The sequence below is a fragment of the Xyrauchen texanus genome, chromosome 42 (genome assembly GCF_025860055.1).
Source record: "Xyrauchen texanus isolate HMW12.3.18 chromosome 42, RBS_HiC_50CHRs, whole genome shotgun sequence".
NCBI classification, from domain to species: Eukaryota; Metazoa; Chordata; class Actinopteri; order Cypriniformes; family Catostomidae; genus Xyrauchen; species Xyrauchen texanus.
Window position 1 is genome coordinate 32,287,054 of NC_068317.1, and position 12,856 is coordinate 32,299,909.

At 38.6% G+C, this 12,856-nt stretch overlaps 1 protein-coding gene across 1 annotated transcript; it reads left to right on the plus strand.

Moving 5' to 3' along the window:
• Positions 1-1,063: 1,063 nt before the first annotated feature.
• On the plus strand, positions 1,064-12,282 carry LOC127634972 (myosin-7-like). Its single transcript, XM_052114754.1, has 39 exons — positions 1,064-1,119; positions 1,258-1,294; positions 1,540-1,752; positions 1,878-2,021; positions 2,097-2,253; positions 2,349-2,376; positions 2,487-2,595; positions 3,510-3,602; positions 3,692-3,755; positions 3,852-3,950; positions 4,045-4,148; positions 4,433-4,571; positions 4,652-4,770; positions 4,866-5,015; positions 5,145-5,315; positions 5,398-5,704; positions 5,783-5,865; positions 5,953-6,158; positions 6,253-6,376; positions 6,488-6,624; positions 6,719-6,974; positions 7,076-7,318; positions 7,399-7,575; positions 7,655-7,800; positions 7,885-7,975; positions 8,056-8,445; positions 8,544-8,670; positions 8,750-8,868; positions 8,951-9,147; positions 9,290-9,473; positions 9,639-9,804; positions 9,905-10,029; positions 10,229-10,537; positions 10,629-10,832; positions 10,939-11,235; positions 11,307-11,411; positions 11,577-11,672; positions 11,771-11,905; positions 12,164-12,282. Exons 3-39 carry the CDS (start codon positions 1,552-1,554, stop codon positions 12,182-12,184), a joined length of 5,823 nt encoding a protein of 1,940 aa, XP_051970714.1. The 5' UTR covers positions 1,064-1,119; positions 1,258-1,294; positions 1,540-1,551; the 3' UTR covers positions 12,185-12,282.
• The last annotated feature ends 574 nt before the right edge of the window (positions 12,283-12,856 follow it).

Consider the following 12,856-nt stretch of genomic DNA (forward strand, 5'->3'; position numbering starts at 1 on the left):
TTCCAACTAGTAAGCACATTCATGTTACCTGCTGCATAAAATGCTTATTTTCCATGTAGCCTCTCAATTAATGCAACTAAATGTTGTTTTTGGTAGCATTGGATTTATTTATTGCTGGTGCAAAATCTTGTTGAAATCAGAATGGATAATGTGCGTATAAAAGACCATGGAATGAGTTGTTGTTTGTCATTTTCCCATTTTCTATGAATACACATGAACTTGGTACAACCTACAAAACACAAGTGATGGACATGTCATTATATTGTCTAGAAAGGTCAAAGCTGAAAACATGAGCAAGCAAAAGAGAGATGCAGCTGTCTCTCCATAAGGCAAGAACAAAAGGTCACAAGATATCCATTGTTGCATTACAGCTGTCTATTTACAATTTGACTGTACGCAGGTCTTACTTGTGTAACTTTGTTAACTTGAGGACAAAGATAAACCTGTGAAATTCCTAAATTTCTCTGTTTAAGGACATCTTGAAAATGACAGTTCTAGACAATCATCCTTCCACGAGGATGACAGGGGAACTTTTCACTTTCCATTATCTGAGAAAAATGTTGACACAGAGGTTTTGCCTTACAGGCAAAGTACACTTCAAGACTGAAAGCTAGCTATCAATTAAGCTTTGCATAATTATGATATTATTTATTAAAGGATTATGTATTTGAACTATAATTAATATACTTAAAATGATACAAAATGTCATCCACACCAACAAATTCTTTACCTACATAAAGACATTATATATCATTAATAAACACTAAAAACAAATTCCATGGTGAAAACTGATGTGAAGAAATAGAGATACTTTAATATCTATAAGATATTTTGCTTTAATCTTAAGATGGTAAGATATGCTTACATGAGACAAAAATAGCATCATTGTGATTTAGATCCTTTCTGATCTTTCACAATAGCATCGCTCAACACCTCAGCACATGCTAAACTAATGTGACTCAGACAAATAATTTTTTTATGGCATCCCAAAAAGAGCTACGCACACAAAAACTGAGCCAAGACAAAAGCAGGGGGTCAATGACACAGACATTGTGCCACTATATAAAGAGATGCTTTACAGCACTTTGTTCTAAGCTAACATCATCGTAACACCTAAAGGTAAGATGGTTTGTATTGGTAAATGTTTTACTGCTCTCTCTTGAACTAGCAAAGGATAAATAAGATTCAATATGGACATGTGTGTTATGTAACATAACTTTCCATTGCTGATTAAATTCATGTTTATTCCACTGCAAGGACCAGCACTTTCTTGGATTCATCTGAGTACAACAAGGTAAGCGATGTCTATTAGTAAAAGTCAATTCGTTGAGTTGTTTTGTTGTTGTAATATTTATGCAATACTTTATATTGAAGTTTGTTTGTTGAAAGAGCAAGTAAAGGATTAGAAATACATGTATGGAAACCAAGAGTCATACTAAGTGTGAATCTTGTGGACATTACATCTTCATAAATGTTTAGATTATAGGGCTGAACTGAGGATTACAATTTATCTGATTTGATCTATCATCTTTGCATTAGTTTGATTGAAAGATGGGAGATATTATGATGGAGGAGTTTGGGCTAGCCGCTCCCTTCTTGCGGAAGTCGGATATAGAGCGTCTGGAGGCCCAGACTCGCCCCTTCGACATGAAGAAAGAATGCTTTGTACCCGACCCTGAAGTTGAGTACGTCAAAGCCTCCATCACCAGTAGAGACGGTGACAAAGTCACTGTTAACACTGAGTTCGGGAAGGTAAGTATCTCTTGGTTATCAGGATCTTATCTCTGGATAGTTTGATCAGTTTTTGATGTGGATATAAATACAGAAGACTAGTTTTGCTATGTGATATGATGTGTGTTTTTGTGTGTTATTAACAGACAGTAACTGTGAAGGAAGTTGATGTTCATCCTCAGAACCCACCAAAGTATGATAAAATTGAGGACATGGTGATGTTCACCTTCCTCCACGAGCCCGCTGTGCTGTTTAACCTCAAAGAGCGTTACGCAGCCTGGATGATCTACGTGAGTCACAACTTACAGTTCGAGATCTTATTATTATTACCACAGCATCTTATTATCTCTTGTTCTCTCTTCTAGACCTACTCTGGGCTCTTCTGTGTCACTGTAAACCCCTACAAGGGGCTGCCAGTGTACAATCAGGAAGTTGTCGGTGCTTACAGAGGAAAGAAGAGGAGTGAAGCTCCTCCTCACATCTTCTCCATCTCAGACAATGCCTACCAGTACATGCTGTCAGGTGATGATATATCTGGCTTGTAGAAATTATTACAGATTTAAAATGCAATCGGTACATGTTTCAAATGATCCAAATTTTGTCTTTTTATCCCACAGACAGGGAGAATCAGTCTGTCCTGATCACGTATGTAATACACATTATGATTCACTGTAGTCAGATATTCCTCCTTTCAACCACATATTGTTTCTTTGCTGCATTTCTTAAGTCTTCTAATGGTCTTTTTCTATTCCAAGTGGAGAATCCGGTGCTGGAAAGACTGTGAACACTAAAAGAGTGATCCAGTACTTTGCGAGCATTGCAGCAGCAACAACCGGCAAGAAGGATCCATCAGCGGAGAAAAAGGTGCGTAATTCCTAAAGAAAAACTTACTTTGTAATCGAATGAAACAAACAATGCCCTTATTCTGGCCTTTGGACATTATATTTAAGATATAGATTTTCGTACAACAACAACAACAACAACAACAACAACAACAACAACAATAATAATAATAATAATAATAATAATAATAATAATAATTAAAACAAAAGCATCTTGCTGTGTCAAAAGTATTTGCATTAGCTGACACATTTTGCACTGTAACTATTGCCCCTACATACACACAATATCACTATAAGCCACCTTTATATATATATATATATATATATATATATATATATATATATATATATATATATATATATATATATATATATATATACAATTTTAATCAAAACAACCTTTTGTTATTATTTCATTTCACACAAATAGTTTTGCTCTACCAATTTTCAATAAATATGAATATATTTTAGCAATCTTGATACATTTTGTGACCAAAAAAAAAAGAGCACATTTTCCTTAAGGTGTGCCTTTAGCCCTGTATATACAATATAAAAATGATACAACATAAAAAAACAAATTTCAGAAAACATTCATGTCTGTTAATGAATATATATATCCATCCATCCACCCATCTTCAACCGCTTATCCGAAGTCGGGTCGCGGGGGCAGCTGCTCCAGCAGGGGGCCCCAAACTTCCCTGTCCCGAGCCACATTAACCAGCTCTGACTGGGGGACCCCGAGGCGTTCCCAGGCCAGTGTGGAGATGTAATCTCTCCACCTAATCCTGGGTCTTCCCCGAGGCCTCCTCCCAGCTGGACGTGCCTGAAACACCTCCCTTGGGAGGCGGCCTATATATATATAATATTTTTACCAAACTGTTTAAAGTGTTATTTCAAACAAACAAACAAAACAACTTCTATTGGGTTGATTCTCAGGGTACTCTGGAGGATCAAATCATTCAGTGTAACCCCGCTCTGGAAGCTTTTGGCAATGCCAAGACCATCAGGAATGATAACTCATCCAGATTTGTAAGTAGCTTTCCATTGGTGTATTTTGTATAGGCTTAATGTTAAGTTATATGATCATGTTATATATTGTAGTTCTACTGTATTTACAGGGTAAATTTATCCGTATCCATTTCGGAGTAAGTGGAAAGTTAGCTTCTGCTGATATTGAGACTTGTAAGTACTTTACTGCCCAACATCATTCCAACAATTACACATTAATATAGAAATGTTTTGCTGTTAAGAAATTCATCTGTTCATTAATTCATTTAGATCTTCTGGAGAAGTCTCGTGTCACTTTCCAGCTCAAGGCTGAGAGAGATTACCACATTTTCTACCAGATCCTGTCTCAGAAAAAACCAGAACTTCTGGGTAAAATTATTTAACACATAAAATGTTTCAACACTGTCAACATTGACTCTAAATTGAGGAGCCATTTCTGATCCGTTTTCTCACTTTTCTTCAGAGATGCTGCTCATCACCAACAACCCTTATGACTATACCTTCATATCCCAAGGAGAGATACAAGTGACCTCAATTTGTGATGGTGACGAGCTGGTGGCAACTGATGTGGGTGTAACATTATGTTAAAAATAGAGACACTTCACTATGATGAAAAAAACTTTCATATTATAAGGAATGGTTCATGCAGAAATGTTCTTCCAAACTCACACTTAATTTCTTCCAAACCTGCATAACAATTTACTGAAACTCAGAAAGCTTTGTGAACACTCTTTTGTATTCTATGGAATAAAGTGATGCGAGTTTGTATTTAATTAAAGAGTTTATATGAATTACTTTGTTTTTCTGGACTTGAAGAATATGAATTTTAAAAGACTGCACATTTTCTCTAGGATGCCTTTGATGTGTTGGGCTTCACCCAAGAGGAGAAGAACAGCATCTACAAGCTGACTGGTGCCATCATGCACTACGGCAACATGAAGTTTAAGCAGAAGCAAAGAGAGGAACAGGCAGAGGCTGAAGGGACTGAGGGTAAGGAGAATCTTTATATTCAGCATATTATAGACTTTTTGCCTTTATTGAGTAATAACTCTCTTCTTTTTAACACGTAGATGCTGACAAAGTTGCATATCTGATGGGCCTGAACTCTGCTGACCTCATCAAGGGTTTGTGCCACCCAAGAGTCAAAGTCGGAAATGAGTGGGTCACCAAGGGACAAAGTGTCCAGCAGGTAGAAATAAAATTAAAAGAACTCTAATGAGTATTACATACTCATAATATCATGGGTAGTTTCCCCAAGACAAATCATGCTTTATTCCTCGTCAGGTGTACTACTCTATTGGTGCTCTGGCAAAGTCAGTGTACGAGAAGATGTTCCTCTGGATGGTTATAAGAATCAACCAATCCCTGGAAACCAAGCAGCCTCGCCAGTACTTCATTGGCGTACTGGACATTGCTGGATTTGAGATCTTTGATGTGAGTTTATCTTTCCAGATTAATATTTTGATTTGATTCAAAGAAACTTTTTTCACACACTCTACTTTTATTAAAATGTGCAATGTTACATTGTTTGCACCATTGTGATTGCAAACTGTCCACTTGTAGTACAACACTTTTGAGCAACTGTGCATCAACTTCACTAATGAGAAGTTGCAGCAGTTCTTCAACCACCACATGTTTGTGCTGGAACAAGAGGAATACAAGAAGGAGGGTATTGAGTGGGTCTTCATCGACTTTGGCATGGACTTGGCAGCTTGCATTGAGCTTATTGAGAAGGTGGGCGAATATTATGTTGACGAATATACTGTGGGGGTGGGGAATTCCATATAATTACTACATATTCTGCTCTTTGATGTAGCCCATGGGTATCATGTCCATCCTTGAAGAGGAGTGCATGTTCCCCAAAGCCAGTGATGCCACATTTAAAGCTAAGCTTTATGACAACCACTTGGGGAAATCAAACAACTTCCAGAAGCCCAGGATTGTCAAGGGTAAACCAGAGGCTCATTTTTCCCTGGTTCACTACGCTGGCGTAGTTGACTACAACATTTCAAACTGGCTGGTGAAGAACAAGGATCCTCTTAATGAGACTGTTGTGGGATTGTTCCAGAAGTCCACCATGAAACTGTTGTCTATAATTTTTGCGAATTACGCTAGTGCTGACTGTGAGTATACATTGAAGTGTGATGAAAATATAATAGACCTACATTTTGCAATAATAACAAAATGAATGTATTTCACAGCGGATACTAGTGGTGGAAAGGGAGGCAAAGGTGGAAGCAAAAAGAAGGGTTCTTCTTTCCAAACAGTGTCAGCCCTCCATAGGGTATGTGAGATTTTAATAATATAAGTTTGCATTGTCTTATAAGACTTAATAACATATGAATAAAAGTCCCCAACATCCAACTAACAGGAGAATCTGAACAAGCTAATGACAACTTTAAGGTCAACTCACCCTCACTTTGTGCGCTGCCTGATTCCCAATGAGACAAAGACTCCTGGGGCAATGGATAATGCTCTGGTCATGCACCAGCTGCGCTGTAACGGTGTGCTGGAGGGCATCAGAATCTGCAGAAAGGGATTCCCCAACAGGATCCTGTATGGAGATTTCAAGCAACGGTTAGTATGAGCTTCAATAGTATGAGCTTTCATTATGCATTTTATTTCCTCAAAGACTCAAGTTGTTGTAACACGCTACATTCCCTTTTTGTAGTTACCGCATCCTAAATCCTGCTGCTATTCCTGAGGGACAGTTCATTGACAACAAGAAGGGTGCAGAAAAACTTCTTGGCTCTCTGGACATTGATCACACCCAGTACAAGTTAGGACATACTAAGGTAATGTATAATATTGGCAAACTTTCATATCAACAACCTCTTCTACTGGTACTCCTCTTTGGTCATCATTCCAGATTTAAGATCCTTCAAAATACTTCTATTCTTGCTCAGGTGTTTTTCAAGGCTGGTCTTCTGGGTACACTTGAGGAGATGAGAGACGACCGTCTTGCACTTATTATAACTGGAATTCAGTCAATGACTCGTGGTTTTCTATCAAGACTTGAGTTCCAAAAGATTGTTGAACACAGGTAATATATTAAAATATATAAAAAATAATATATTACAACATCCATCACAATTTGATACATTAACATAATTAATAATTACCATTCTACATGGCAGAGATTCACTGCTTGTGATCCAGTGGAATGTCCGTGCTTTCATGGGTGTCAAGAATTGGCCCTGGATGAAGATGTACTTCAAGATCAAACCATTGCTGAAAAGTGCTGAGACTGAGAAAGAGATGGCCAACATGAAGGAGGAATTTATCAAGCTGAAGGAGGCTTTTGCTAAAACTGATGGCCGCCGAAAAGAGCTTGAAGAGAAGATGGTTTCTCTTCTCCAAGAGAAGAATGACCTTCAGCTTGCTATGCAGTCTGTACGTCGATAAACTAAATTCTGCTAGTCACATGTAATAATACATGTAAATACAAAACAATGAAACACCTTACCATTTATAATTCTTTTTCGCTCTAATAGGAACAAGATAATCTTACAGATGCTGAGGAGAGATGTGAGGGTCTGATCAAGAACAAGATCCAAGGTGAGGCCAAAATCAAAGAACTGACTGAGAGACTAGAGGATGAAGAGGAAATGAATTCTGAGCTGACAGCAAAGAAGAGAAAGCTGGAGGATGAATGTTCTGAGCTCAAGAAGGACATTGATGATCTGGAGCTCACTCTGGCCAAAGTGGAGAAAGAAAAACATGCCACAGAGAACAAGGTCAGTTTTCAACAATGACGATGCTAGAGTCTTAAGAACAATGTGTTGAGAGTCCCTGACACAATGACCCAATTCTACAGGTTAAGAACCTGACAGAGGAGATGGCAGCTTTGGATGAAATCATTGCCAAGCTGACCAAGGAGAAGAAAGCTCTGCAAGAGGCCCATCAGCAAACGCTGGATGATCTCCAGAGTGAGGAAGACAAAGTCAACACACTCACCAAAGCCAAAGCCAAGCTGGAGCAACAAGTTGATGATGTGAGTGCCAGAAAACATAATACTAAATTAAAAATCAAAAAGCATTTGCAAATAATTGCATGATTTGTTATATATGAAGCTTGAAGGTTCTCTGGAACAAGAAAAGAAAATACGAATGGATCTTGAGAGAGCCAAAAGGAAGCTTGAGGGTGACTTGAAGTTGACACAAGAGAGTGTGATGGATCTGGAAAATGATAAGCAGCAGATGGATGAGAGGCTAAAGAAGTACGATTTGTAATTTTTTAAATCTGAACATGTCATTCATATTTCATGTACTTAAATGTAAAACAAATCATGTTAACTTGGCAGAAAAGACTTTGAAATAAGCCAGCTCAACAGCAAGATTGAAGATGGGCAAGCTCTGGATGCTCAACTCCAGAAAAAACTGAAAGAGCTGCAGGTAAATCTAAAACAACAAGATGGTTTTGTTTGAATATCTGAGCACAGTCAAATTTCATTAGGTATTTCTGATAAATCTAGGCCCGTATTGAAGAGCTTGAAGAAGAGCTGGAGGCTGAGAGAGCTGCCCGAGCCAAAGTTGAAAAGCAGAGGGCAGATCTGTCCAGAGAACTGGAGGAGATCAGTGAGAGGTTGGAGGAAGCAGGTGGCGCTACTGCTTCCCAGATTGAGATGAACAAGAAACGTGAAGCTGAGTTCCAGAAACTGCGTAGAGACCTTGAAGAGGCTACTCTGCAACATGAGGCCACTGCTGCTACACTGAGGAAGAAACATGCAGACAGTGTGGCTGATCTGGGAGAGCAGATTGACAACCTTCAGAGAGTGAAGCAGAAGCTTGAGAAAGAAAAGTGTGAACTCAGACTGGAACTGGATGATGTGGTCTCAAACATGGAGCAGCTTGTCAAGGCAAAGGTGAGAAATCCAAATCATGTTGAATGTCTTAATGATGTGTATGGTATTTGCTGCTGGTCAAGAAAACCAATCAACTATCAATATAATTCATCTTAAAGACAAACCTAGAGAAAATGTGCAGAACTCTGGAAGACCAGATGTGTGAATACAGAACCAAAGCTGAGGAAGGCCAGCGCACAATTAATGATTTCACCATGCAAAAAGCCAAGCTGCAAACTGAGAATGGTAAAAACACAAGATTCAGCTATTATATTACTTAACTCAATTGCTTTACAAAACAAATAATTTTGATATTGCATTTTAGGTGAACTTTCCAGACAGCTAGAAGAGAAAGATTCATTGGTGTCTCAGCTGACCAGAGGAAAGCAGTCCTACACTCAACAGGTTGAAGACCTCAAGAGACAACTGGAGGAGGAAGTGAAGGTATTTCTTTTGGTATCTATTTGTTACCTATCATCCATTGCATTTCTATGTACAGTACAAAGGCTAATTCCAATCTTTATAGGCTAAGAATGCCCTGGCCCATGCAGTGCAGTCTTCTCGCCATGATGCTGATCTGCTTAGAGAGCAGTATGAGGAGGAACAGGAAGCCAAAGCTGAGCTTCAGCGTAGTCTCTCCAAGGCAAACTCTGAGGTGGCTCAGTGGAGAACCAAGTATGAAACTGACGCCATCCAGAAAACTGAAGAGCTGGAGGAAGCAAAGTAAGATAAACAAACAAAACGTCTCTGTGAAGATAGTTTTGATTTTTAAATAAGAAACACTGAGGACAAAATACCTTGATCAAAACAACAATGAACAATGCTTCAGATATTATTTTGATATATTTTATTTCAAATATAATAGGAAGAAGCTGGCTCAGCGCCTTCAAGATGCAGAAGAAGCTGTGGAAGCGGTTAATGCTAAATGCTCCTCTCTGGAAAAGACCAAGCACAGGCTCCAAAATGAGATTGAAGATCTCATGGTTGATGTGGAGAGATCCAATGCTGCTGCTGCTGCTCTGGACAAGAAGCAAAGAAACTTTGATAAAGTACGATGACAAATTAAAAAGAAAAAGGGTTCAAACACTTAATTCATAATATTTACTTTTTAACCAACAATCTAGGGTTTAATACTATACCTTACTTCTTAAACATTTGATCTAAACTGCACAATTCTCTCTGGCTGTATGGTTTACCTTATTAAATTTAACCAGGTATTGGCTGAGTGGAAGCAGAAGTATGAGGAGTCCCAAACTGAACTGGAAAGTGCCCAAAAAGAAGCCAGATCTCTCAGCACTGAACTCTTCAAATTGAAGAACTCTTATGAGGAGTCACTGGATCACCTTGAGAGCATGAAGAGGGAGAACAAGAATCTCCAAGGTAAACTTGATTGTATAACTGTGCACAACAATTTTTTGTTTCCATGTAGTTTTTGCTAAATACTTTTTTGTATTGTATTGTATTTAATTGTATTAAACAGAAGAAATCTCTGACCTCACTGAGCAACTTGGTGAGAGTGGGAAGATTATTCATGAGCTGGAGAAAGTTAGGAAACAGCTGGAGCAGGAGAAACAAGAGATACAAGCTGCCCTGGAGGAGGCAGAGGTAACACCAAACATCTTGATGTTCAGATTGATGGACCATTTGGCCATCAAATCTCATACTTTACCATTTTAAAGATGCCATCAGTGCTTTGCCAAAATTCCTTTAAAAGATTTGATGAATGTCTAATCCAAACCAAGCAATTATTTATAGCAAAAGGTTAATGCAGACAACTAAGAAACATCACTTTTAATCTTTATAGGGTTCCCTTGAACACGAGGAAGGCAAGATCCTTAGAGCTCAGTTGGAATTCAATCAGATTAAAGCTGACATTGAACGCAAGCTGGCTGAGAAAGATGAGGAGATGGAGCAGGCCAAGAGGAACCAGCAGAGAATGATTGATACCCTTCAGAGCTCACTTGAGTCAGAGACTCGCAGCAGGATTGAAGCCCTCAGACTTAAGAAGAAGATGGAGGGAGACCTCAATGAGATGGAGATTCAGCTCAGCCAGGCGAACAGGCAGGCAGCAGAAGCCCAGAAACAACTCAAGGGTCTACATGGACATCTCAAAGTAAGATATTTCTAAGTAAAAATGTATGATGCCAAAGGGAAACCTAAAAAAGTTATACAGTGTTTTTATTTGTCAAATCTGTGCTTCATAGGATGCCCAACTGCAGCTGGACGATGCTCTTCGAGGTAATGATGATCTCAAAGAGAACGTTGCCATTGTGGAGAGACGCAACAATCTACTGCAGGCTGAACTGGATGAGTTGAGATCCCTGGTGGAACAGACTGAGAGAGGAAGGAAACTGGCTGAGCAGGAACTGCTGGACGTCAGTGAGAGGGTTCAGCTGCTTCATTCTCAGGTATGGCACATCTGTTCGAGTCCACTGTAAAGAAAGACTTTTAACATTCTCTTAGTTTATTATAGCATCTAAAGACTATATAAATGTGATTGTTCCCAATGTTCAGAACACCAGCCTGCTGAATCAAAAGAAGAAGCTGGAGGGAGACAATTCCCAGTTCCAGACTGACATTGAGGAGGCCTTGCAAGAGTGCAGGAATGCTGAGGAAAAAGCCAAGAAGGCCATCACTGATGCTGCCATGATGGCAGAAGAGCTGAAGAAGGAGCAGGACACCAGTGCTCATCTGGAGCGCATGAAGAAGAATATGGAGCAGACCATCAAAGACCTGCAGCACCGGCTGGATGAAGCTGAGCAGATCGCCATGAAGGGAGGCAAGAAGCAGGTCCAGAAACTGGAAGCCAGGGTAAGCTTCTGAAATTTTTGTGAAACATATGTAATGTGATTACATTGCTAACCTTCTCCCCCATCTGTTAGGTGAGAGAGCTAGAAACTGAGGTGGAGATAGAGCAGAGAAAAGCTAGCGATTCTGTCAAGGGGATTCGTAAATATGAGAGACGCATCAAAGAACTCACCTACCAGGTAGGAGAAATTTGGCCTGCTTGATCAAATGGATCTATGATGCTTATGGATTCTTTTGTTGATATACCATTTCTTCAATATACATAAAACACTATCGTTTTTCTATATGTATTGCATATACCGCTGAACTTCATTTAAATTATTGTTTAATTTTTTTTTGCATAGACTGAGGAAGACAGAAAGAATCTGTCTCGTCTGCAGGATCTGGTGGACAAGCTTCAGCTGAAGGTCAAGTCCTACAAGAGAACTGCTGAGGTGGCTGTAAGTATCTTCACAGTTGACATTGTATGCAAAGACTTCTGTAATTATTTTATAAGGTAAATCTTGAATTTCACAAATATACTCTACATATTATATAGGAGGAACAGGCCAATTCTAACCTGGGCAAGTTCCGTAAGATACAACATGAGCTGGATGAAGCAGAGGAGAGAGCTGACATTGCTGAATCTCAGGTCAACAAGATGAGAACCAAGAGCCGTGATACTGGACCCAAGGTAAGATTATAACATTCAGTACAAGTGATTTTGTACACAACCATGAACAGACATAGGTAAATTCAGCGTGACAATGCAAATTTAAAATCTATAATTGAAATAGAAATACATTAATAGATAGTTGCACTATAACTGATGAAGTAAATTTGGCGGTGTTCCTGATATGACTATCATCCAAAATACATAAATAGATTAAAACCCTTTTCCACATATCCATCTTAACATACTGCCTTTTCTTCTTTATGTTCTTCCTCACAGAAGGGTGTTGATGAGGAGTAAAAATATCACCTGGAGCTCTCCAAACACTGATTGCAATGACAATCTCTTCTGTAGTTCAGTAGAATAAACAAGATATGCAAATATCTTTAAAACATCAACCTTGTTTTTGTTTTTTGTTTTTACGATATAAAGGCATTACAGTACTCCATCATGATCCAGTACACAGCAGTAATTATGTTGCCTAGAATGTATGTCACATACAGTAGTATCCTACAAATGATCAGCACAAAAATGTCCACTTACCTTTAATTCTAGTAAATAATACAGCTATCCTTTCTAATATTAAATACATTTCACAACATAAACTCTGAACTTATTCAATCTACTATATCAGAGGTGGGCTCAAGTCATACATGTCCAAGTCTCAAGCAAGTTCTTACCTTCAAGGACTGATATATTGATATATTTATTTAATTTTACCCATAATTATAATTGTAGGGCTACATTCAATATCATTGCATCCATTATAGCTGGGTTTGACAGCGCAAACTGCTTTTCGTCCAGGACCAGGCGAAGAAAGTCATGTTTACTGTCAATTATATACAATATAGAGCAATAAACAAAACAAAATGAGGTTCCCTCAATAAACTACAGTGCAACATTTAACATACAATCTGAACAGATATTTGACACAAACTGATCTTTATCTACATGACAGGAAACTACAAAATC